The sequence below is a fragment of the Prinia subflava genome, chromosome 2 (assembly GCF_021018805.1).
Source record: "Prinia subflava isolate CZ2003 ecotype Zambia chromosome 2, Cam_Psub_1.2, whole genome shotgun sequence".
NCBI lineage: Eukaryota > Metazoa > Chordata > Aves > Passeriformes > Cisticolidae > Prinia > Prinia subflava.
The window spans coordinates 59446711-59470827 of NC_086248.1; the positions used below are offsets into that span (position 1 = coordinate 59446711).

The following is a 24117-nucleotide window of genomic DNA, read 5'->3' on the forward strand; positions in this document are numbered from 1 at the left end:
TCACATCGCTTTGCCAAGATCCCTAACTCACTACTATAATCAGTCGCGCACTGATCTCCTCTCTGCACCGGCCTTTATCTCGCCAAGTCAGTGTCCCCCGGTTCTCTCTCCGGTATCTGCCAGATGCCTGTGGCTCTGGGGAAGGGCACATTTTAAGCGTTTTGCCTTCAAGTGCCACCCGCAGGGGAGGGAACACCGCCGGCGCGCCGCCCGCTGTGCCCCGCGGGTGCGTCCCGCTCGCCGCTGGGGGCGGCCGTCCCCGCGTCCCGCCGGCCGGGGAGGAGCGGCGGCGGGCGGCGGGCGAGGGGAGGTGGCTCCGCCGCTGCCGCGGACACGGCCCCTCCTCCGGGCCCGCCCCGCCCGCCGCACACATGTGCCCGCACCCAGCGGCGGGGCGCGCCGTCGGGGCGGGCGGGCGCCGTCGCCTCGCCGACACCGCGCCGGCACCGCGGCGTCCCCGGGGCGCGGGGAGCGGGTGTCCGCGCTGACGCCGCTGCGCGCCATGGCTGTCGCCTACCTGCTGGGCAACGCGTCCGCGCCGCTCCTCGCCGGCGCCCTGGAGGTCCCGTTCGCCGCCAACGCCTCCGCCTGCCGCCCGCCCGGGCCACCCTGCCCGGCCTGGGGCAACGCCTCGGCGGCGCTGGGCTGGAACCGCTCCGAGCCCTGCGGCGGCGGCAATGGCAGCGCGGGCGGCGGGCCCTGCGCGCCCGCGGGCGGCGGCCCCTCCGTGGTCACCGCCATCGCCATCATGGCCCTCTACTCCGTGGTCTGCGTCGTGGGGCTCTTCGGCAACTTCTTGGTCATGTATGTCATCGTCAGGTGAGTGCCGCCCTGCCCCGCCCCGCAGCCCACGGCCCCTGCCGTCGGGGCGGAATCCCGTCGCCAGGAGCCGGGATGCGGGACGGTGTCCCGGCGGGGATGCTGCGGGCCCCCTGCGCCGGACAGCGCGCAAAAGGGCGCGCTGGGGGTGCGGACGGGCGCCGGCCCCTGTGGGAAAGGGAGAAGGGTTTTGATAAAGAGCCGGAGCGGGTGATGGGGGAAGAGAAACTTGCGGTGGAGACGTGAGGGGCGGCCGGTCCGTCAGAAACCGCTGCGCGTCCGAGGATGTGCTAAGGACCCTCCGAGCTGCAGCATCTCTGCCAGCGGCTCTGGCCAGCGGGGCCTGAATCCCGCACCTGTCCCCTGAGGAGCGAGGATTTAAAGGGACTGTAGCTGCTGCCTGTGAGCGTGTACGGGGTGGTACACGGATACGGGTGGTACACGGATAGCCAGCACGCATCCACCTGTCTTTCCACTCACCTCTCCCAAACGCACGAACAAATTGTAAATGGCACCGCGGCTAAACGCTTCTCTGTGGCCGTGTTTGGACATCCTCTGGCTCATGTCTAGATCTATATGTGTCTATTGAAATACATTTTTATATGTGTACAAACATACATGCGTACACACGTGTATAAATACGTGTGCCGCGATCGCGACCGCTGTCCGTAATTCCGGCGTTCCGGCTGTGTGCGGCACTTCGCAGCTTTCTCGCCCGCAAGAGAAAAAGCCCCCAGCGGGGCTATTACAGATCAGATCACGCGCGATAAATCCATTGCCCGTAAACGAGCGGAAAACGAGCGAGAGGGAGATGAAGGAGGCGGCGGAGCGGAGCCGGGCGGGTTCCTTCCGTGGGGGAACACTGCCACCTCCCGGGAGCGGCGGGACGGGGGCGCGACAGGACGGGGCCGGCCGAGCTCATCGCCCCTCGAGGCTGCGCGTCCCTTCCACACCGAGCATCCACTGAGCCCGGAGAGCCCAGCGGGCGCTTTTAACGGGGGAGATGGGGACGGCCCAGGGGCGCGCTCCGTGCCTGTCGGGGCAGCCCCAGCACTCCCCGTCTGGAGCGTCCGTTCTCCCTTTGAGCTGTGGTTCCCGAGCAGTCGGGGCCTGAGGGCCGGGGTTGTCCTTTGGCATCGCTGGCAGTCCGGCGGCAGCGGTGGCGTGGCGTGCGCCGGGGCAGCGCCGGCTGCGGAGAGCCGGGGGTGAGGGTCGCGGTCACGGAGGGGTGTTGCGGCAGGATGGAGGATGATGCCCTGGGCACTGGTTAGGGATGTCACTGTGCATCTGGTAGACCTAGCGCGAACACAGTGTCCGTCAGTGGTTCAGACTGAAGCAGTTCAGAAACCTTGTGGGTTTAACTGTACTTTAGAGGCTGCACAGAGCACAGGGCTGAGGAGATTCTCTTCTGTCTTGTGGATTTGCTCAGTCTGAAACTCAAGCTGTCTGTGTGAAGATACAACTGCAGAAAGGCTTCTGAGTGGGGGCATGACTGCAATCTCCATAGCAGTGTTGAATGCATTCCTCTGGGAGGAAAAGCAGATGCACAGTGTAACAGAGACAGGATAGCTGTCAGCAGAGAAATATGCCACAGGTTGTCCATGCCTGGAATTATGTATTTATTATCCTGGGCATAACCCTTACTAGGTTCATATTTCTTACAGTAATTAATTGAATTACACTTGCACCACAAAGCCAAATCGAATGAGGCACTTGTGTTTAGATTTCTATCTAAAAAAAGCATCTTTCCCTGGGATGACAGCTTAAAAACAAAAGCCAGAAGCATTAGGAGAAAGCAAAAATATTTTTTCATTTTACAGAGGAAAACACAAATTAAATGGCGTGTCCAAAAGCATGAGGAATTTTATGGCAAACCCTAAGTCTCCTGTGCAAGAACAGCTTTTGGTATGACAGAATTCCTTCCCAATTAGTACCACGCAGCTGTTTAATAATTGGGATGACAAGGAATTTACATTCTAATGGCTAAATATGATCTGCGGCTTAAACAGCATAAAAATACATTCCCTTTCTGTGCTTCTCTGTAGTTTTAGTGTATCTGGTCAGCAAAAGGGCACTTAGTGATTTAATTCCTGTTGCAAGCTATCCTAGCTTGAGAATGTTTCAAATCATAGAATATGAACCTATGGAATGATGATCCTATGCGCTCACATTCATGCCTCCTTGCATCCAACTACACATAAGAGGCCAAAGTTTCTCTGGATTGAATTTGTCATCGTACAAAACTCCCCTTTTTTATCTGCCTTTCCCATTGTGCCTGCTCAGGAAGAACAAAACGTTGAAATTCAAAGTAATTGTGAGAAGAATTGAGGCTACTAAAATTGAGATTTTTAAGTAATATTGGTACCTAGTTTGTCTTGAAAATACTAGGAGTTGGGAGGTAGGTGCCTAGATATTTGAAACTGTCCTACTCACCTTTCAGAGTCCAGTCCCAGTGAAAGCAACAGACTTCAGATCGAGTATGCTGCATGCCAGCATTGCATGCTTGATTTCTTTGGAAATAGTTTTAAAATAATTATATCATTCTTATAAACATTATCACTCTTAAAATTTTTCCACCCGAGGCAAATCCAGGGGTTTGGTGCCAGAGCTGTGCAAGTGCTGGCCTGACAGGGAACTATCACTATCACCTTGCTATCCCTGCTGGGGCAAACAGAGGTCAGAAAGCAGATATGTGCAAGGAGGAGTTAGAAATGTATTGTGATTATCAATGTGAAAAGAAGACTCTTCATACAAAGCAGGTCCATGGATTTCCAATTTATACACATTATGTTACAATTAATGCATTCTCATCCACCCTCCTCATTCTTCCAGATAGTTCCTGTTCAGCTGAATGCTTTCATCGTTGAATTAATATTTACCTGGTTTATATGTAGTGTGTGAGGCTTAACCTCATGCTACTGAGCTGTTGCCTTTCTCAAGTACCAAAAAATACCTTCAAGTGACAGCAGTAGTAGTTTCATAGGTTTTACTGCTAGCTGTGAATTTCCTGTAATCCAGAAAACCTGTAGATAATTTTTATCTGTTTTCCTCATGTGTTTTGTGTAAGTGTAAACTGCTAATATGAATACAATGTTGTTATGGCTATATCAACAGCAAATGCTACTTCTGGCTGCTGTGAAGTACAACAAGGCAGTGTACAATTAGTACCATGTGGCATTGAATTAATTTTCACAGTAATCCAAAGGCTTTCCCAGCTTTCTCATCGAGTCGGTGGAATATTAGTCTCGCTCTTAGAGTGGAAATAAGAATATGCCTTGTGACAAAGGCAATATGCTAGAAAGCTGCAATAGATCCTAGATGAAAATCTTAAGCATTGCAGGTCTGGAAGACAGGAATAGCTCACAGAGGCCCCAGTCCTCCGCAATCCAAATGCTCTGGGAGAACTGTAATTCCAACAACAGCCTCTGAAGTCACTCAGGCTCAGAGTGAGTCCTCAACTGTTTTGCCATAAATTGTTCACATATCATAAACAAAGGGGTCTCAGGTTCTCCACAGTCCTTTGTAGAGGAAGGAATGTCTTGTTTCATTGAGTAAATGATAACACTGCTTTAAAGAAAAAAAAAAAAAAAAAAAAAGGCAAACAGGCAAAGAAGTCGAAGAAGTCCGCTCTCTGAAATTAAGAGAAATCTTCCCATGTGTCTCAAAACAGCCTCTTAATAGTATTTTGAAAAAACAAAAAAGAGCTGTGACTGAAGTATCATCTAATCTGGAAAGACTGTGCAGCACTGAAAACTCTGGTTAGTTCAGCTGTGCTCACTTACAATTCAGAAAAACTGTTTCATTAGGTAGAACAGACTTAGAGTTGAAATTTCAATTGTAGGAATAATTGATATCGCCAGAGGAATAAATATTTTCAGAGATGTGCACAAAAGTGTGGAGTCTTTTTAGAAACAAAAAAATCTGAAAGTTATCACAAGCTTGAAAGTGGAAGAAGCAAAACAAGTGTTTCTAAAAGATAGGTTCTTTGCAAGGTGACATGGTCTTATGGGCGCAGTGTGTAAGGTGACCTTCAGCAGCTTTTGTAGCAGCATAGATCAGGGAGCTTAAAAACAGAGAAATAGATACAATTCTTGCTTTTCTTTCCTCTCCACAGCCTCATGAACTCCTCTGTGTTTACACAGCATTGCTTGTGTGAGTGTCCTGCCTGTTCCTCTGACTGTAAAGGTTGCACCCCCATGCTAAGAGATGAAAGCCTCAGCAGCCTTATCCAGCCATGTCAATTATGAATTAATACAGCTCACAGCAGCAGCCAGAGAAGACCTGGGGACAGAACTGAGGGAGCACTGTTGGGCAGAGCAGCAGAGGAGCTGGATTAAATCAGCAGCATAGCAAGGGGGGTACCCTCAGCATCCTGCCTTACAGAAAGGCAGGTGTCCCTGTTTGCATACTGTTTGTGACAGAGTTCACCAACCATTGCTGGTGGCTAAATGTTTAACTAGCAAGCAGCTCCCTCCCTCCCCCAAGATGAAGGAAAGCAGAGAGATAAAATGGAATGTATAGCTTTATATTATTTTTTTAAAAATATGTTTTTACAGACATGATGAAAAATTGACCAAAAATACATGAGGCTGCGACCTGGGTGTAATCCCCATCTCACTGAGGAGGCAGAGGCACCTGAGGGATGAGTGAGAGCCCCAGAATCATCTCCAGAGCCTGGGCCTGGCATGCTGTCCTGTGTGCAGGAGTGCACAGACCCTCTGGCCCTGCTAGTGCCTATCACTGCGGAGCTCCGGGCAGAAAACAACGCTTCTTGCTCAATTTGCCTGTAAAAAGCTGTGCTTTTCCTGGAGTAACATTATGTAATGGCTCCCATGAAAAAATAGTGTTAAACACGACCTGATTTTTTAAAAAATTTATTTATAAAAAGTAATCCAAAGTTACCAATTTTCAAGGCTCCAGTAAGGGTAGAAAATACTGTATGCACATATTGCTTATATTACATAATTACTAGCAAGCTAATGACTAGTGAGCTGTTTAGCTAACATAATCCTGAAGTACTGCTTTATTTCATTTTCATTTACAGTGTTTTCCCAAACCATCAAGCATAACTTTTGCTGAACACTGTGAATAAGCTTTTGTGACTTTTCTAGATCAAAAGGTGATATATTTACAAAAGTCTCAAACGTAACATGATGCAAATCCAAATGTCTCAGAATCGCAATTTAGCTTACTAGATTCTTTCCCAGCCATAGCCAGCAGCTGGTGTTTAGTCACAGAGTGGAAAAAATAAGGAGTAACACTGTGTCAGTATCCTTCTAATAGACTTTTAGAATGCAGAGAGACTTTCTGAGCTGCAGTTTGCATCAGCATTTATTCAGTAGCTTTTTGTGGACATTTCTAGCATGCAGTACTCCCAAAAAAATGAGGATCAAAAATAGGATTGGAAGAAGAAGGTCACAAAGATTGCCACTACTAAACAAAGGTGCTTCAAAACGAACATTTGAAGCATTTTTACTGATTCTAATTTGGTTATTTTTAAGCTTAGGTGTTCTAAGATGGTTATTGTAGAGATCTTCATTAACAAACATTTTTAAAAAATCCAAAAGCAACTATTTTCTGAATTGTTGTGCTTAAGCTGATCTCAAAGAAAGCTCGTTTTATAACCATCTGTGTCTTCTTCAGTTTATATCAGGAAGTTTGGATTTATGGTATTAAAAGTGGGAATATTATAATTATCTTTCAAAGACCCCTAGTCCTTTTTGGAAATGGGCTTTTAATGGTGTTCACTATCAAGGAATTCCACAGCTTAGCTGAGCTGTGATAAGCATTCTCATTCATCCATTTAATGTTAAACACTTCTAAATTTTATTTGTATTTCCCTTTGAATTTACATGATGAAAAAAGGTAGGGATGACACACCACAGCTAATCAAATAACTGTGAAGGACATGAAATAGATTTTCCACCTTCTTACTGAGAAGTGTTCAATTATCAGCTATAAGATCTTGTATCTCAGATCAGGAATAAAACTTCAGAACAAAAATGTTTGTGTAAAATGGAGCATCTCCTCCTCATCGTATTGTGTGGAGCAGTTCCAGCTGAGTGAAGTCTCTTTTTTAAGGGGGAACAGGGAGCAGCAGTAGTCACTGTGCTAATCTTCAGCCCTGGGATGTGCTGCCCCTATAGGAAAATCATCTAAGGAGCCAATTACCCAACTCACTCTCATAAGATTGTGGTCTTAGTAACTCTCCCAGAGCCAGTTTCAGACACAATCTCATCCTTGTCATGTAGAGACTGAGTCCATGATTTCCAACTCTTCCAGATCTGGTCTTCTCACATAACACATAACTGTGCTCCTTCCTGTCATGCCAGCTTCCACCACTGCCTGCTTTCCCCTTCTCCCCACATCATAAGCAAGCCTTCCTCTGCCTTTGTTGTCTCTCTAGTTCCTTTGTCTCACCTCTGTTGCTCCTTTCCAGATTACACTCAACAGCTTCACCAGAAGATCCCAATCTCCTGTATGCATGAGTCCATACCTAAAAAATGTTACTGTGGTCTGTGCAGTCTGTGTATGGCCTGGCCTCCAGCCCCATGCCATCTCCCTGCTACCCTCTGACCAGGGGCATTGACTGCCTGCTGTTCCCTACCACACCTTTAGGGATCTCATATCTACTAGCATAAAAACTGTCTTGAAAGGCTTCCTGCCAGCTTCCCTGCTGACCAGGGATATTTCTTGTACAGTCCTTATCTCAGGTGATCAGTCTACAGATCAGGAGGAGGGTGCCAGCACCTGGAAACCACACAAAGTAGCTGATAACTTGTCCCCTCTAGAAAAATGTCACCACAGTTATCAGAGGTGTAGTCAGCAGTTTTGCTCTCAGTCACACTTCCCTGAAGGCGGGGGGCAAAAGTCAAATTGAATATACTGACAGTTTTCCTTTATATGTCTTCCTAGCAAAGCAAAACCTTCAACAATAAGCACCTGCTGCTGGATAATGGCAATATATTGCAGTTAGCCTTTTTAGCACCATTGATTTATTTCAGAGAGAGATGTTACACAATAGCCATGAAAGCAGCGACCTTTATTGGAGACCCATATATGCCTCAGCACCAGGCAAACAGAGACTCCAATAAAAGTGGTTTGACAAACAGGCCAGATTAAGTTCTGAAATAATTGGCAGGTAATTTCCCCCCTGCCCAGCCAGGCTGGAATGAAAGGAAGTGTACCAGCAGATGAATGTTTTGGCACTGGAGCATACTTATTACTGTCATTTGGTTTTTATCATTAAGTGGCTTTTTATGAAATATGAGGAAAGGAGAGGAAATTGGGAGTTATGGCAGCATCTTAAATATTTTTGTGGCAAGTGATATACCTATACCTGTTCTTGAATGGTTCTCCACCCCTTTTTGAAAAAAAAATGCATCACATCAGTTTTATTCTGAATGGACTTCTGCCAGGATGTTTTTCACATTTGTGTAACTTTTAAAAGGCATAAAATAATAAGAAATCATACAATAATTACCTTTAATGACTATTGCGAAGTTTTTGTGTTCTGTCTGAAGTAATCTCCTTGTTTGTTAATCCTCTCAGTCAGACATCAAGGGAAAGGACCAGCCTTCCTCCTGAAAACAGCTATTTTTCCCAAAAGAAAAAAGCTTGTTTTATTTTCTCTAGGTAGAGCCTAAACTCACTGGCTCAAACTAAATTGTAGAAAGAGGACTTCTCTATGATGCCTTTCAGTAACAAAAAAGTAAAATCAGGAAGAGCCACAAAGACAGCAGCAGGTCATTTTTAGTCCAAAGTCCAACACAGGAAAACCAGATGAGTCAGATGCCCTCACAATTCTCTTGGTGCCACATCATTTCCCAGAAGACTGGCACTGAAGTCTAAAGGTGACTCTGCCTGAAAGGCTTTTGTTTAGCTCACCCTCTCCCAAAGCTGAGGTGTGAGATAAATTCCTGATGGGTTCTGAGTACAAGAAAAACGGCCCTGAGCTGGTGCTGCTTCCCAGGAGGTGATGTGTTCTGCTTGCTTCTCCTGCATCCTGTAGGCAAATACTGCTGGATCTGCACATGGCTTGGCACTGCCCTGATAAGAGGAAGGGATAAGCTGGGAAGTCAAAGATGCTAACAAGTTAACCCAAGGGAAGTAAACTTTGGTGACATTCTGGCCAAATCTCGTTTGTACTATGGAGGAGAATGAAGTGACAAAGTAGTAGGAGAACAAATTCGTAGGGAGAAAGGAGGTAGCAACTGAAGCAACTGTAGTCCAGCAGCTCCCTGTCCTGTGCCCATACTGAGCACATCTACACTCAGACTCCTTCAAAAATGGACATCCCCTTGCCAGTGAGTGAAGAAAGGAGAGAAGGCTGCTCCAGAACAATGTATGTGAAGTATGACTGAGTATGTCAAATAGCTAAACTCTTTTAGATCTGCTACGCTCCCTCAGTATGTCATGCCTTGACACCTAAGTGATGCCTAATATTTTTCATCTCTAATTAAACCACCGTGACAGGTCACAGCAGTGACTGGGTAGTGCAGTGCTGGGAGTCAGGATGCAAGGCTTTGACAGGAGGGAACAGCAACTGCCTGTGTCTCTCTTAAAGGCAGTAAAAGCTTCCTCACTTCCCCATTTCAGCTTTTGCCCCCAAACTCGGGTTGGGTGCAGGAAGTAAGTGAATGTGATGCAAATTGCCCAATTTCATTGCAACCAAATGTAAATGCTTTCAGCTCTGTTGTAGCTACTCAAGGTTTTGTTTAGTTTTTCGATTTGTTGTTGGTTTGATTTCACTCAGAGCTTACTATGTTTAAATTACAGCCTTGTATAAGATCTCTTCAGTAGAACGTACATCAAAAGGATGCAGAGGTTGTTAACCACAAGATGGCACCTGCAGTCTGGGTGGCCTTACTGCCTAATAACCTATCAGGGTTGCGCACAGATTTATGGTGCTTGTAGCCAGAGATGGAATTCAATGTGTTAAGGAATAAGCATTCAGAAGTACCCATGAATAGAAAAATCAAAGACTTATGTTTTCAAGCTGATTAAATCATGTGCTTGCAGACAGGAAGGTTAGACTTACCCAGAATATATATGACTTCAAAACTTTTAATAGGTTACAGCCTACCACTGCACATGTCACAGCAGTGACTGAGATACAGTGTGGTTCTTTCACCCTATACAGACCCATTACCATGGGAAGAAAAGGATAATAAAATAGATGGATGTCAGTAAAGTCCATCATTTGAGACCCTTTAGCTCAAAGATACTTTCCAGAATGGGGCTTGAGAGACTTCATTTCAGTGTCAAATATTAAAACTGGATTGGTAGACAGAAAAAAATCGGGGTTTTTACAGACCACCTTAAATATGTCATGACTGTTCAACGCTTTAAGGGCTCAAGAAAAATTGGAAGTACCTGATATCTCAAGAAAACATGACAGAAAATCCATTTTTCCTACTGTTTTTGAGTTGCATATACAAGGTGCACCAGAACAATCATGGGAAAAAAAAAAGATTAATAGGCATACCTCACATGTTTTTAGTCTTCCCACCCAAGGCGACCTCAGCTAATCTAATGTATGCACATAATGATTCTTCATTTGTTTAACAAGTCATTTATGCAAGAAGAACATGAATTTGAAACACTAACCTCATCTCCAGTATCAAGAAGAGTTCTGTCACGTTATCTGTATGCAAGACCCAACTGTTGGCTGTTGTTTCTTTCAGCAGCCAAACCATTTTGAGAGTGACTGCTTTCTGCAGTGAATCTCCAGTGACTTTGTCCAGGTTTTCGTGTATTTTGCGCTGAACTTAAACACAGATCTTGGAGTAGTCTTTGTCTCCAAATTAGCATTCTGTAGGGAAAATCTTGCCTGCCTTTGTGTTCCTGAAAGTATATTATTACCAGTCTGTCATCGACCAGTCAATTTCCTAAGTACAAAAGACTGTTTCTGCGTTCCTCCTCACTGATGTTATTCAGAGAGGAAATTTTTCAAATTAATTTTTAATGTTATGTATTACTCTGATCATCATCATCATTATTATTAATAATAATAATAATGATTATATTTTATCTGTATTATTATTGTTATACTCTGTATTACACTGAGCTAAATGTGGACCTCTCTAGCTTCTTTGCACCAGCCCAGTGGTCCAAGGATGCTGTAAAGCTGGTCTGGTCCAGAAGGGCAGAAGGCTTTGGAGGAGAGGATATCTCAACAATCCACATGGATGTAAACCACTTGACCAAGGAGCAGGAGCAACACGACTGTGTTAGTTGTATAGGCTGCAATAGCAGTGTACAAACTCTGTGAGGCTTAAATAAAGTATGATGCAAACTAAAGATTTAATTACATTTTAAGACGCTTAAAAGAAGAGACTCTTAAAAATATATATATATAAAATATGGTAACTAAACTTTTGGAGTGGACAGGCCAGCAACAGGGCCGTGGAGTCACAAACATGCTCACATCTCTCCTGTTGCATGAGAAGTGGAAGGGAAGGTGCTCCTGGCTCCTGTCCAAGGTGCTGTTACACTTGGGAGCTGGAGTCTCTCTGAGGTTATTCTGGTGAAAGTTTTATTTGGTTTGCAAAGTACAAGTGACCTGTGGGCAGACAGTTGAGGGGTCCATTTCAAGACTTTCTAATAATCCTTGAATATGAGGAACTTGGTGACTGTCTGAGCTGAATTCTCACTCTTTTCTCCATTGCTTTTTCTTATTCCAAGCAAATCTCAATTGTACAGCTCAGGTCTTCAAACTTGAAGCTCTTTAAAGCTTTGTAGGATTGAAGATAAAGACAAGGCTGAGCCTTCCCTAAAAAATTAAACAAATATAAAGTGTATTCTTACTGTTGTAAACCTGATATATCATCTACTATTGCCAACAAAAGAACAGTTCATAAATGTATATTTTATGACACAAAACCTGCACTGAGGAGTTAGAAGGGCTATACCAGTAGGTGCCAGTATTATAATGAGCATAATTAATTTGGGTATATACCAAAAGCAGTATTGCACTAAATATTCACAAAAAGCCCCTTAATCATCACATTCTAATAGTCTTTTAATTGCAGAGTTGTAAAATAGAAGTAACACCACCCAAAGCAAACTTTTGTCTTCACTTGCAATCTTGCTTATGGTCATGCAAAATTTAATGCACTTGATGTTTTAGATGCTGAAATTTCAGTGTAATCTAAATACCAGTATTCAGATTTTCATGAGTTGCAATTAGGATTTTTTCCCTACAAATCTGTTAATTTTTAGAGTGAGTTTGAATGAAGTTTGTCTCTAGTGAGTTTGGAAGAAAGTGTGAAAGTAGTATCTTAAAAGATTGTATTTGTAAGTTTTGGTATTGCATTATAAATTTTGGTATTACTAAGTCCCTCTCAACTGTAGAAATCACATCACATATACATCTATGTCTGGATAATGGAAATGTTTGTTTGCTTGTTCAAATAGTAGTCTGATACCTTAGCAAACAGTATAATAAGAGCTAAGATCAAGACTTTGAAAAGCTCCGTTTTGATCGACTCTTATTTTTCATGCTGTTAAAATTACATCTAATCAATTGCTTTAGTATTTATTTATTCATGCCAAAAAATAATCCTGGGGACATTGATAATCTACTTATTTTGAAAAATACATGTTTTACAAAATGTACCTTACAGAAATAAGCCCCTTATAAAATCTTTAAATATTCCGTACAAGGAAACGCCCAAATCCCATAGAATTCACTGAAAAGAATATTGAAAATTTCAATAGGCTTTTGTTGATTAGGCAGTTGTGGAGGTAAATACTTTTTATCACCATAAGAGCTCTGCTTCTATTCATTGTAAGAACAGCATGATTAGAAGTACAAAGATTACAGAGTACATCAAGCAAAACCTTTCACTAATGGTCTGTAGAGGCCATTAAACAAAGTAAGTCCAAGAACTTTTAAACTTAAACTGACAATGAAAATTAGGTAACAAAACTGAAAAATATATAACATTTAAGTGGGATAAGGCCCATGGCTAGTGAAGAAACTGTATTCTATTTATTCTATTCTATTTATTCTGAGCATTTTTCTGTCCATCCTCTGTCATGCCAACCTGAAAGTCATTTACATATTGGTTGATGGTTTGAGTTTTTTTGCTGTGTCAAGCCTTCCTTTTGAATCACAATGGCTTTAATTACTGATAACAAGGCATTATTCCCTGGTGATGCACTCTCCAGACAGACCTGTCCCGGAATCACGTGATGGCAGCAGCACTGAGCAGCATTCCCAAGTGTCCAGCTTTCCTGTCCAGCTGTAAAGAAGGCAGGCAGTCATCTGAGGTCTGAGCAGGGATCAGCAGCCTGGGTGAGGGCACAGAATCCTTGTCACCCTTCCCTGTTTGTGCAGAGCTGAGAGCCACTGCCTCTCTGTCACTGTCCCTGCCTGAGCAGGTCAGGTGGGAGTAAGCTGGATGTGTCTGTTCACAACACAATCAAACCTTCAGGTTAGCTCTGGACACACCTTCAGCTGCTCCTGGATATCTCAGACCTTTGGAGAGATATAAATTTTGATCATTTTTATGCATTTTGATATTCTCTCCTCCCTCCAAACAGTTTTTAGAGCTGTAGTTTTTATTGTGTACCTCTCCCACATTGCAATCTTGTACATTTTTGCCAATTTCCAGAAGAGAGAGTTGTAGATGCTTGCAGCATCTACCTCCTCATGTGTTAGTTACAAACTTGTTATAGAAATTGAGTAAGAAAAGTTTTTACAGGACTTTCAGAATATGGAGTTTATTTACAACTTGAAAGTATCATATTCAGATCATACTTTCTCAAGGCAGCAGTCAAGATAGGGTTTGAATCTACTTGAAAATCTGTTTTTAAAAACCACCCTAAACTGAAATTTGGATTGTTAGTGTCTTCTCATGCACAGTGCTAAAAATGAGAGAACAGATCCAATACCAATCACTTCAAATGTTCATCATAAAAGCTTTCTAAGTCCATTCAACATGAAGTTTGCATTTCTGCACATTCTACCAAAGTTCCAAATGCACATTCCCTACACAATCCTTTCATTGGGATTTTTTGGAAATGACTAATGTTCTGAAGAGATCTAACTCAGAGAGATAAAACGTATGAAATAGTGTATTTTACATTTTGTCTCCCCTAGCAAGTTCCCTAATAGGTCTTTTGAAATGAGCTATTCCTCTTGAAAAGCACTCAATAAATTATAAAATGTTTGATCAAACACTCTGCTTGTTAGTTTTGCAAAAATGGAAGGAAGTTTCATCAAAAGAGCAAGCCAAAATCCAAGCTGCCACAGGGCCCAGCAACGTCAGTAGCAGTCAGGGCAGCATGGCCAGGAACATTACTTAAATTGAAACCTTTTTTGTACCACTGCAAAAGTACAGCATCTAGATAAAAATTGGGTCTCAAGTGCTGCTCATTTGGAATGACATCATTACTACTCCACATTCTACAAATTAATTCTCTATTTCTACAGAACATAGTTATGATATTTGGCATGACATCAGCAGGTACAGAAAATCTATCCGTGTAGTACAGTATCTGATTTGTAAAGATAAATTTTTTTTCAGCTTCTCAATTTTTAGCATGTATGATATTGTTTCTTCTATGTGTATCTTTTTCTTCTGCACAAGTGAAATTTATCTTTTCTTCCTTATATGCTTTACCTGATGTCTCACTGAGCTGCCAACATGCAGCTGAATCATAGCATGGTCATTTGGTTGAAAGCAGAAAATGTGATCTTTGACAGTATCTAGCACATTATTTTACAGAAGTGTCTTATAGATGATGCACAGTCTTATTTAACAGTGTCAGTTGTGGTCATTCACATGCTTTGCCAATTTTTTTTTCTAGGTACACGAAAATGAAGACTGCCACCAACATCTATATTTTCAATCTTGCATTGGCAGATGCCCTAGCAACAAGTACTCTGCCATTCCAGAGTGTGAATTACTTGATGGGAACTTGGCCATTTGGTACCATCCTTTGTAAGATTGTTATTTCCATAGACTACTACAACATGTTCACCAGTATCTTCACTCTCTGCACCATGAGTGTGGATCGCTACGTGGCTGTTTGCCACCCAGTTAAAGCCCTTGATTTCCGTACCCCCCGAAATGCCAAAATTGTCAATGTCTGCAACTGGATTCTTTCCTCTGCCATTGGCCTGCCAGTTATGTTCATGGCAACTACTAAATACAGGCATGGTAAGTCTGGCTTTCATTCCTAAATTGAGTATTCAGCATTTGAACTTCTTTCTGCATTGTGTCACTGTAGTGTAGAGGCATTGAATTAACTTCTGACCTCCTTGCTTTACCTGTGTAAATCAAGTATCAGTGCAAATGAGTCCCTTCAACAATTTTGCATCTGGCTGTAGTTGACTGGACAAGCAGTGCATGTGATATGTCCTTTGTTAAGCAGCTCCAGCTCCTTCTGTGGGTCCACAGGTATTGCTGCACCACTCAGTTTGCTGTAGTGTTTAGAAAAGCATCTGTGCCTGCCTGCCTTCTGCTGTGGGGCAGTTCTGCATTGCCCCACAGCACAGGAGCCTGTGCTTTACCCAAGATACTCCTGCTAGGAAGCTGGCCATCCTAGATGTTACACCCCGTCCAGCAGAGCAGAGAGCACGTTCTGGACCACTGGTGCTCTAAGATCTTCCGTAGAGGGGCAGTGACAGCATGTCAACATAAATCCAGACCCTCCCCAGTGCATAGTTACCAAGTGTCTCTTCTCCATTGCCCTGAAATGCCCAAACTCTCAGCATATATGGTGGCTTAACAATCTTCCTTTTCATCATTCTTTATAGTGAAAGTGAAGATGAGTCAAAGTTTAAGCATTATGACAATTCAGTTCTTTTCATTGTTTAGTGTGCATTAAATTCCAAGCCATAATATGCAAAAGAGAACATGTTAATTTGGTTTTGTTTTCCTAACTCACAGTTCATGCACATTTTACAGCACTCAATCCTACCAATGTTTGTGCCAATGTCAGGTCACAGATTGCTTCATTTTACATGTTTACGTAGGTGTAAAGTCTTCATATATTTGCCTGTGATATTTAATTAAAAGAAAAGCAAACAAAAAATTGACCTGCATGTTCTTCTCTGCTGTTTTCCTTTTCCTCAGGCTCAATTGACTGCACACTTACATTCTCCCACCCTGCTTGGTACTGGGAGAACCTGCTGAAGATCTGTGTGTTCATCTTTGCCTTCATCATGCCAGTCCTGATCATTACCGTGTGTTACGGGCTGATGATTTTGCGCCTGAAGAGTGTCCGCATGTTATCCGGCTCCAAAGAGAAGGACAGGAACCTGCGGAGAATCACACGGATGGTGCTTGTGGTGGTGGCAGTCTTCATTGTCTGCTGGACTCCCATCCACATCTATGTTATCATTAAAGCCCTGGTCAACATCCCAGAAACTACTTTCCAGACTGTCTCCTGGCACTTCTGTATTGCTCTAGGGTACACAAATAGCTGCCTTAATCCAGTCCTTTATGCATTTCTAGATGAGAATTTCAAAAGGTGTTTCAGAGAGTTCTGCATCCCCACTTCCTCAGCCATTGAGCAGCAAAACTCCACCCGAGTCCGACAAAACACTCGTGACCATGCTTCCACTGCCAACACTGTGGATAGGACTAACCATCAGGTATGACTAGCAGTGGAGATGTCATCTCTGGATCCAGGCCACCCGCTTGGAGATGACATGTGTTCTGAAGTTACCACTTACACTGATCTGTAGCTGTTTGAAGGTCTGGACACCTTCAAGGTTATATTTGAAACTGGTGTATGCATGCACAGAGACCCCAGTCCTGCATGGTGCTAATTGTTCTCTGCCCTGGTTGCTGCTCAGAAGCCAAGGGTTCTAAAGGGTACCTTGAGTGACTGGGTCCAGCGTGCATGCATGTACAAAGCACATAAAACAGTGTTTCCCTTGCAAAATGTTTGCAACAGGTTGAAGATTAATCACAGATTTCCCTGTTCATACTCCTTGTCTGCTGATGGAGACAGGAGTGGGACAGAATACAGATCTCTCTTTTCCTCCCATTGCAGCAGTGAATAAAAAGATAAAAAACTCTGCTTGTTCACTTTTCACTGATGAACAAAGAAGGCCTACCTGGCCTTGTTTGTCCTGAGAGTCATGCAAGAGACAGACCAAGGCTTGTCTACATGCAGCTCTTGTGTCAGATAAGTGGTGAATAAGGTGGGGTTAGATATGCGTGTATAAATATATATATGTGTGTGTGTGTATATGTGTATATATGTGTGTGTATATATATATATATATATATGAAAATATATACACACATGTTAAATACTAATCTGCCATTTTGCCATTTCAGGTACACCAAGAAAAGAAAAAACCCTTTTTCCATATACGAAAAACCTTTAAGAAGTAGGAGTTTTATGGCACATCAGATAACAAGAGTTGTTTTGGGTTTTTTTTATTCAGCCAATTTTTGCATAGTTTTTGCAAAGAAGCTCTTTTGTACATGTTCAATATCCATGGTCCTGTGCTTAGTCTTGAGAATTTCCAAGCTCCATCTCGGCAAAACATGAAAGCAAATCTTAGCATTCATGAAAGTAATTCAAGAACATTGCAAGCACTAGAAGTTTGAGTTGTCTCTGTAATTCCCTGAAAATAAGAACAAAAGGCATAAGCCTGGTTCGTTCCTTGCCATATCACCTTTCAGCAATATACTTAGGTTGCTCATGCAACAGTTTCTCACTGCTGCTGCCACTTCAGCCACAAGCTGGCTGCCTCATCAAGGTGCAGAACTCAGTGGCTTCTTGTGAAAGCAGCTACTTACCTGACACTCAGCTGCTTCCAGATAGCCCAAATAAGAATATTCCCATCTCTAAGGAGACTTAACAGTAATTGCACCAGAAAAGAGGAGGGAAGTCTAGATGGAGAAGGGCTAAAGCAAGAAGCTTTATTCAGCTTCAACAATTGGTATTGTTCACCAGTGTCTGATTCATACATACTAAACTGTGGCCTGTGAAATTGGCACCTGCTCAGTCTGCTGGTGAAGCAGGACTGCCAAACTTGGCATAGGCGCACATATATATGTGTATGTATGTAATGTGTGTATATATGTGTAGTGTTTACTAGGCGTAGCAAACTACTACATTCATCTGTTAATAATGCATTTGTAATCCTGAATGGAGCCAGTTTTGTGCATGTGTCTGACAACCAGATTGTATTTCTGTCTAGTACAATTCCAGCTGTTTACAGTGCAGTGTGTACACACCCATTTTCTTCATTTAGTTATACATCTTTATATTACTTCTAGGAGAGCTGTAGCCTCCTAAACTTCTACCCATAGAAAAGATTAATGTGGCACTGCTTGGAGGCTGAGTGAAATAAAATCTATTTCCCTGAGCACTGAGCAAGCACAGAATAGAAGATGATGTTTTCCAGAGAGATGTTTCAGCCTACACCCCCAAGAGAGACAGCCCGCTAGGGCAGGGATGGAGCATGCAAGGGAAGTGATCTTGGGAGTGTCAATAAGGGGGAAGGTAGTCCTAGAGTTGGGTTCTTTGCTGGTTAGGGTTTGCTTTTTCCTGCAGGGAATAGTGATGAAATAAATTAGTTACTAAGAAATAAAGTGTATGTAAAGAGAAGGGAAGGGAAGGACACTGAAGGGAAAGGGAGGTGAGAGGAGGAATGCTGAGGAGAAACATAAGGAATGAGGTCCAAGTGAGGCAGCAAGGATAGAAACTGAAGCGCAGAGCCAATCTGGATGGAATAAAAAAGGTGTATGCAGAGCTGGAAGAAATTGTTTGACTACTTTGGTAGCTCTTCCTAGCAACTAACCATCAGTTTTCCCCAGAGCCAGGGAGGAGAAGACAGCACTTGGTAGCTCAGGTCTTCATAGGTGGGTGGATAAGTCTTTGCATGTTCAGGTATTTGAAAGACTCTGGAGTGGCCAACTCCACTTCCCTCCCCACCATCCCTGCAGTCCTTGCTTTGGCAGCTGCTGATGCTGCCATTGGTTTATTACTGCCAGATGCACTCCCTGAATGCTTACCTGGGCCTTCTCCCTGCAACTGGTACAGTCTTTCTCACTCTGTATAATGTGTATAGAATATATTCACAACAAGCTATTTTCAAAGCTTAATATTAATTTATCTTTTATTTCTCCAGCAGACATTTCTGTAAGAGATGTTTTTTGATGTCTGCTTTTATCAGAATGAGAGACAATATTTTGAACTAATTACACTAAAAAGGTTCTCTGGAATAGTAACTACAAGTATAATACCTAGTATTTTTCTATTATTATTTTAAACACAAAAAGCCCTACAGCAAATGCAGCTTTAACTCTCAGAAAAGAAAAAAGAAAATAAACCCCCAGACAAACCAATATTTGCTCAGACAGTGAGATTCTGCAAATCCTATAGACAGGGTATTCTTTTTACAGGCAAGTGCTTCCTGTAAAAGAAAGTCTAGCTTGTGTATCTGTTGATTGAAGTATACTGACAAGCTCTTTCTTGTAGGGACAAGGCCTTGGAGAGCATTTGGTACAAATTCTAATTGCAAGACTGTGTATTACTTGGCACACTTTGTATAATTTTCTAAGAAACAGATGCTCTACAAGTTGTTTTTTTGCCAAGTGAGAATTCTTTACTCCTGCTAAAGTTAATGAGAACTGCAAGGCTAAATCACATAAAGCCTAACACTCTTAACAGCATTTAAAAGCATTTAGAATTAACACTCTTAAGTATTTAAGTTGTTGGAAGGAACAACGGTGTCTTCTATCAGTTCAAAAGCACCAACAGGAAACATCATAAATATTCATATTATTCTGAGTTAACAGATTGGCCTTTGGCCTACTCTGTGGCTCCTTGGCATTACCAAAAAGATCTAGATTAAGTGCTTATAGTTTTCAGGAGGTTTTATGCAATCTTGTAAGTGCATTTGCATGGAGAAGGAGTGATATAATCTTGGGGGGAGAAAGCACTTGAAAAGCAAAACTGCTTTCTTTGAACTTTCCTCTATGACCAAGTATTGGCAGAGGAGGGGACTGAAGGACCAAACAGAAGCTTTTGCAAATGTCTGAGGGTTTTTGATGTTGTTGATATTAACCGATTCCTATCAAAGTCTCAGCAAGTATATTGAAATAGCTTTTACTTCAGATGCTCAGAGACTCACTGCATCAGTTTATCTCTGAGATTAAAAGAGGGTTTAATTTTTAAAATGTAAAATCAATTGATAGCTATTTTCCCCTGAAAACTAAGTTTTTGCTAGTACCTATGTGTTAATAAGAAAAAATCCAAAATAATTTGGGAACTTGTTTATTAATAGTTATAGAAATCTGAGAAATTTAATTTGTTTCAGTGGATTCATTTCTTTGTGATCTGTTTTTATAGCTGCTTTTGTAGCAGCTTCACCTGAGTGTATTCGAGCAACTAAGCAAATTATGTATAGGCACATCTTCAGGACTATTTAGTCATCCTATGTGTAACTCTTCTTTTCAATTTTAGCTTCTGATGCTTTCTTGTCAACTGCTGAAATGTCTAAATGCCCTAATGGAAACTAAATCCTCCCCATATGATGAAAATGAGGCCTCAGATATGTTCAATAACAAAAGACTCAGCCCTGAAAGCTTTGCCTTTACTGCCTGGATTGGCAGCCACATGTAGAAATAGAAAGGATATTGGATTCAAGAAAAAGCTTTTAAGTTAAAACAAGGAAAAATTGAAAGCCAGCTTCACTTTGATTAACTAAGTGAAGTATTTTCTTAATTCCTAGTTTTCCTTGTGCTGTATCACCCACTGTGAACAAATGTGGGGAATGCTGGTGGTTCCTTTTGCAGAAACATGAAAAAAATTGGGCAGCTTCTTGGCAGATTCACATCTACCCGTATTAACAGAGAATGGCCTTCCTGTGTATTTTTAGAAAATTAGTATGTCTCCTTTGTGAATTATACTGTATCTCATAATAATTTTCAAGTACTGGTTTCTTATAAAGCCCGTTTCTGGCGAGATAGTGACATCTATGAAATACTTGTCTAAGTTCAGTAGATGCTTAAAACTGGGCTTTCTTTTGTAACATTGACATGAGTTCTTTGTGAATCTCTAGGCTTCATCTGTGTCTTTGCTTTCCATTCCGTAAACCCTTGATTTGCAGAGTCTCCCACCCAGCTCTCAGCAGGTTCTGGTACAAAATTTGCAGAGCAAAAAGGGGTTTCAGCCCTTCTGGCCGTGCCTTGCAGTAAGCAGGTTTTCTCAATGAAAATGTCTGTAGTGCTGCCGTGCCTGCATGCAAGCAGGACTCAGCATGGAGACTGTGGACACAGGGCTGAGAGGTTGTTGGGCTTTTTTGCTGATGTAAGTCCACCTCACACAGAATTGAAACTAGGCTATAACTGAAAATCCCAAAGTTAGACACTGTTCTGATATGGGCATAGAATGTGTAAAATACTAATTCCCCTGGAACTGCTGCAGAAAGGAAGTGAAATTTTTGCTTGCTTGTGGAATTCATAAAGAGTTCCACCCTAGAAAGAGAACAACTGACTTAATATGAATTATATTCTAATTCAAATTTCAGTCCTATTGATGTTTCTTTGTGATCATTTCCTCTGTTGCTTCACAGCAAAAGCGTAGTCTTGCCTTACTCTGGGCTATGTGCTTAGCTTTATACATCCAGACAGTAGCTGCAAATGAGAAATGAATTCCTCCTAAAAAAACCACACACACACAAACTTGTGGGTGGGAAGATATCAAGCAATTGTTCATTGTATTTGCAATTTCTTTCCTTTCAGTTGGAACTTCAAGAAGCTGAAACTACTCCACTGCCGTGACAGGGTCTCCTGCTGCATGGCTCTCACAGCAGTTGCCACTGCCACAGAGTGCTAGTGGCAACATGTAGGATATGCTTTCCCTCAAAAAAAACATACCACAGAGGAAAGTGCCTGCTTTTCCACTCTGTCAAAAATTGCTTCTGCAGCACATCTGCATTGCACATAACAGAAGCATGAAAGGTAACGGCGAGCAGAGCCAGGAGACGCGGGGCCTTCCCAGCTCCAGTGTTCAAAGCAGTCCTGTTTACCAGGAGCACATACTTTAGTCTAGAGCAAAGCTACTGTGCCTGTAGCAACCTGACATGCTCTTGGTAAGTTACAGTGGTGTTAAAACAGGTTGGAAACACAAGTTCAAAGGCTAGACAGCTACAGTTTGAAAAACAAGGTGAGCTTTTGAGGATAGAAAATAATGGAATATGAAGTTGTAATACTGTTTGGTACACTCTATTTACTCTTAAAATTTATTTGTAGAGGTGTTTTCTGTGCAGGTTATTTGTGTGCTGAAGTCTCACGAGGTCATGTAGAGAAACACATGTAGTTCAAGAGGTCATCTCTTGCAAGGGTTGCATGTTCTGCAGTTTCAAAGGAAAATATCTTTTTCAGTGATCACTTTAAAAAAAAAAAAAAACAAAAACACCACAAACCATAACCCCCCCCGAAAAAAACCCCAAGCTTCATCTTCTGCTTCTATTTCACATATATTTAAAAAAGACTTTAAAATCAAAACAATAACTATCACTTTTTCTAAAGAGATGAGTAAATGAAAGTATTCGACATTGTTATTGATTGTCAAATGATCCCCCAAACAGCATATATTAACATAAATTTCTTTGTGAATAAGAATGTAGCTATGAGCCTGTCAGAGCTTGAACAGGCTGATGATGTCTTCTCTTTCAAGTAGTTTCTAAAATTTCAGCTACTCTGTCAGCAGCATTTTCAATTTGTAAGTAAATGACAGCCCCTGTGTGAAGTACTTGGAGCAGTTAATGCATTAGACCTTTTTTAAAAAAGCAATTTTAAAAAACAATTTGCTAGACATCTATTTTTTCTTAATCAAACCCATAGTGTGTTTGCTTTTCTAATGAACATAGTACAGTCTGCATCTACATTTTGTATTAGCTGCTAAAACACATTAAGATTTCAGGAAGAAACATTGTGCTGCAGCAAATGCCTTCTTAGCTGTTTTCTAGTAGGAAAATTAGAAATACCCATGTAGATAATTCGTGGTGCAATGGTATTTTCTAGACATTGTTTCTTACTTGCTTTGTAAATAAATCATCAGTAGTTAACTGGGGAAAATGTACTTTGGTGAATTAAAGTGTATTCTGAAATACAACTATATGGAACAGAGGGAGGTTTTGTCTTTTCCTTTTTTCAGCAGCCAAAATGTATTTATTTGCATTGTTAAAGTCTGTGTTACAATAAGGTTATAATGTGAAATTGTTTGTTTCTGCCGTAGACTGCATAATAAAGATTGAAGACAAAATCCTTGCAAGTTGTAAATTAAAGGATTCTTTGAGTTTCATCACTGTGTTGCAGCTAAATGTAGCCTATATATCAGCAGAATATGAAGCTAGGTATAACAGAAGTGCCTTAATTTTTTTCTCTTTCTGTTGATAATTCCACTGTGTGGTCATAAGGATTTATGTTTAATTTCCTGTCAGTTTAGCTATGTCACCTCATAGTCATCATTAAAGTTTAAACCAGAGTCATCACCATTCTGAGAGGTTTTGCATCTAATTTTTAAACAGCATAAGATAGGCACTTGGAAGAATTTTATTGTTTTGCACCACACAACAGTATTATTTAAGTAACAAAACCAACATAGGATACATTAGATTTGAATGGAGTAACATCCTATGACATCATTACTACCTGATGGATTCAGAGCAGTCTGACATGCTCACATACAACAATCAAAAAATTTTAAAATATTGAATGAGTATTTGAAAAGTCTTAACTGGTAGACCAAAAACATGTTTAGGTAAACTTAAGATCATAGTTTTGTGAGTAGTCAAAAGTTCGGCTTTCACAAAATTTACATAATTAATTGAAGCCATTATTTCTTTATTTTGCATGAAACACACAGGCAAAATGCTGTGACTTGCTAGCAGACAGCCAAATATTTTTAAGGACATTTTCTGTTTCTGCAGTCCAACAATTGAGAACCCTGACTGTAAATATGTTTAGCAGTAATAATGTTGTAGCTTTGATGGTTTAAGGATATGAGGAAATAAATTTTATTAGCAGAGCACTAGAAAAAATGGGTTTTTTTCTATAAGGCTAGAGTGTTCATTGGTAGTGCTTTGCAGTAAGTAGCATGTTATTACACAGCTTCTGTATCTGCACTGTAAACCTTTATTATTAAAGTGTCTGTTTCTTGTGGATCTGCGCTCAACCCCGTTGTCAGTGTTTGTGGTGAAAGCATTAAATAGCACTGATCCCAAACAGATCCCTGAGGGAGACCATTTGTACTGATGTCCATGTGGACACTGAGTCTTAGACCACTACTCTTGGGGTGTGGCTGTCCAAA

General features: G+C 41.8%; 1 protein-coding gene across 1 annotated transcript; it reads left to right on the top strand.

Moving 5' to 3' along the window:
* The first annotated feature begins 291 nt into the window (after positions 1-291).
* Positions 292-23925, top strand: OPRM1 (opioid receptor mu 1). The gene is made up of 4 exons (XM_063390140.1): positions 292-819; positions 14638-14990; positions 15909-16429; positions 21546-23925. The coding sequence occupies exons 1-4, from the start codon at positions 503-505 to the stop codon at positions 21582-21584; spliced, it is 1230 nt and encodes a 409-aa protein (XP_063246210.1). The 5' UTR covers positions 292-502; the 3' UTR covers positions 21585-23925.
* Positions 23926-24117: the final 192 nt, after the last annotated feature.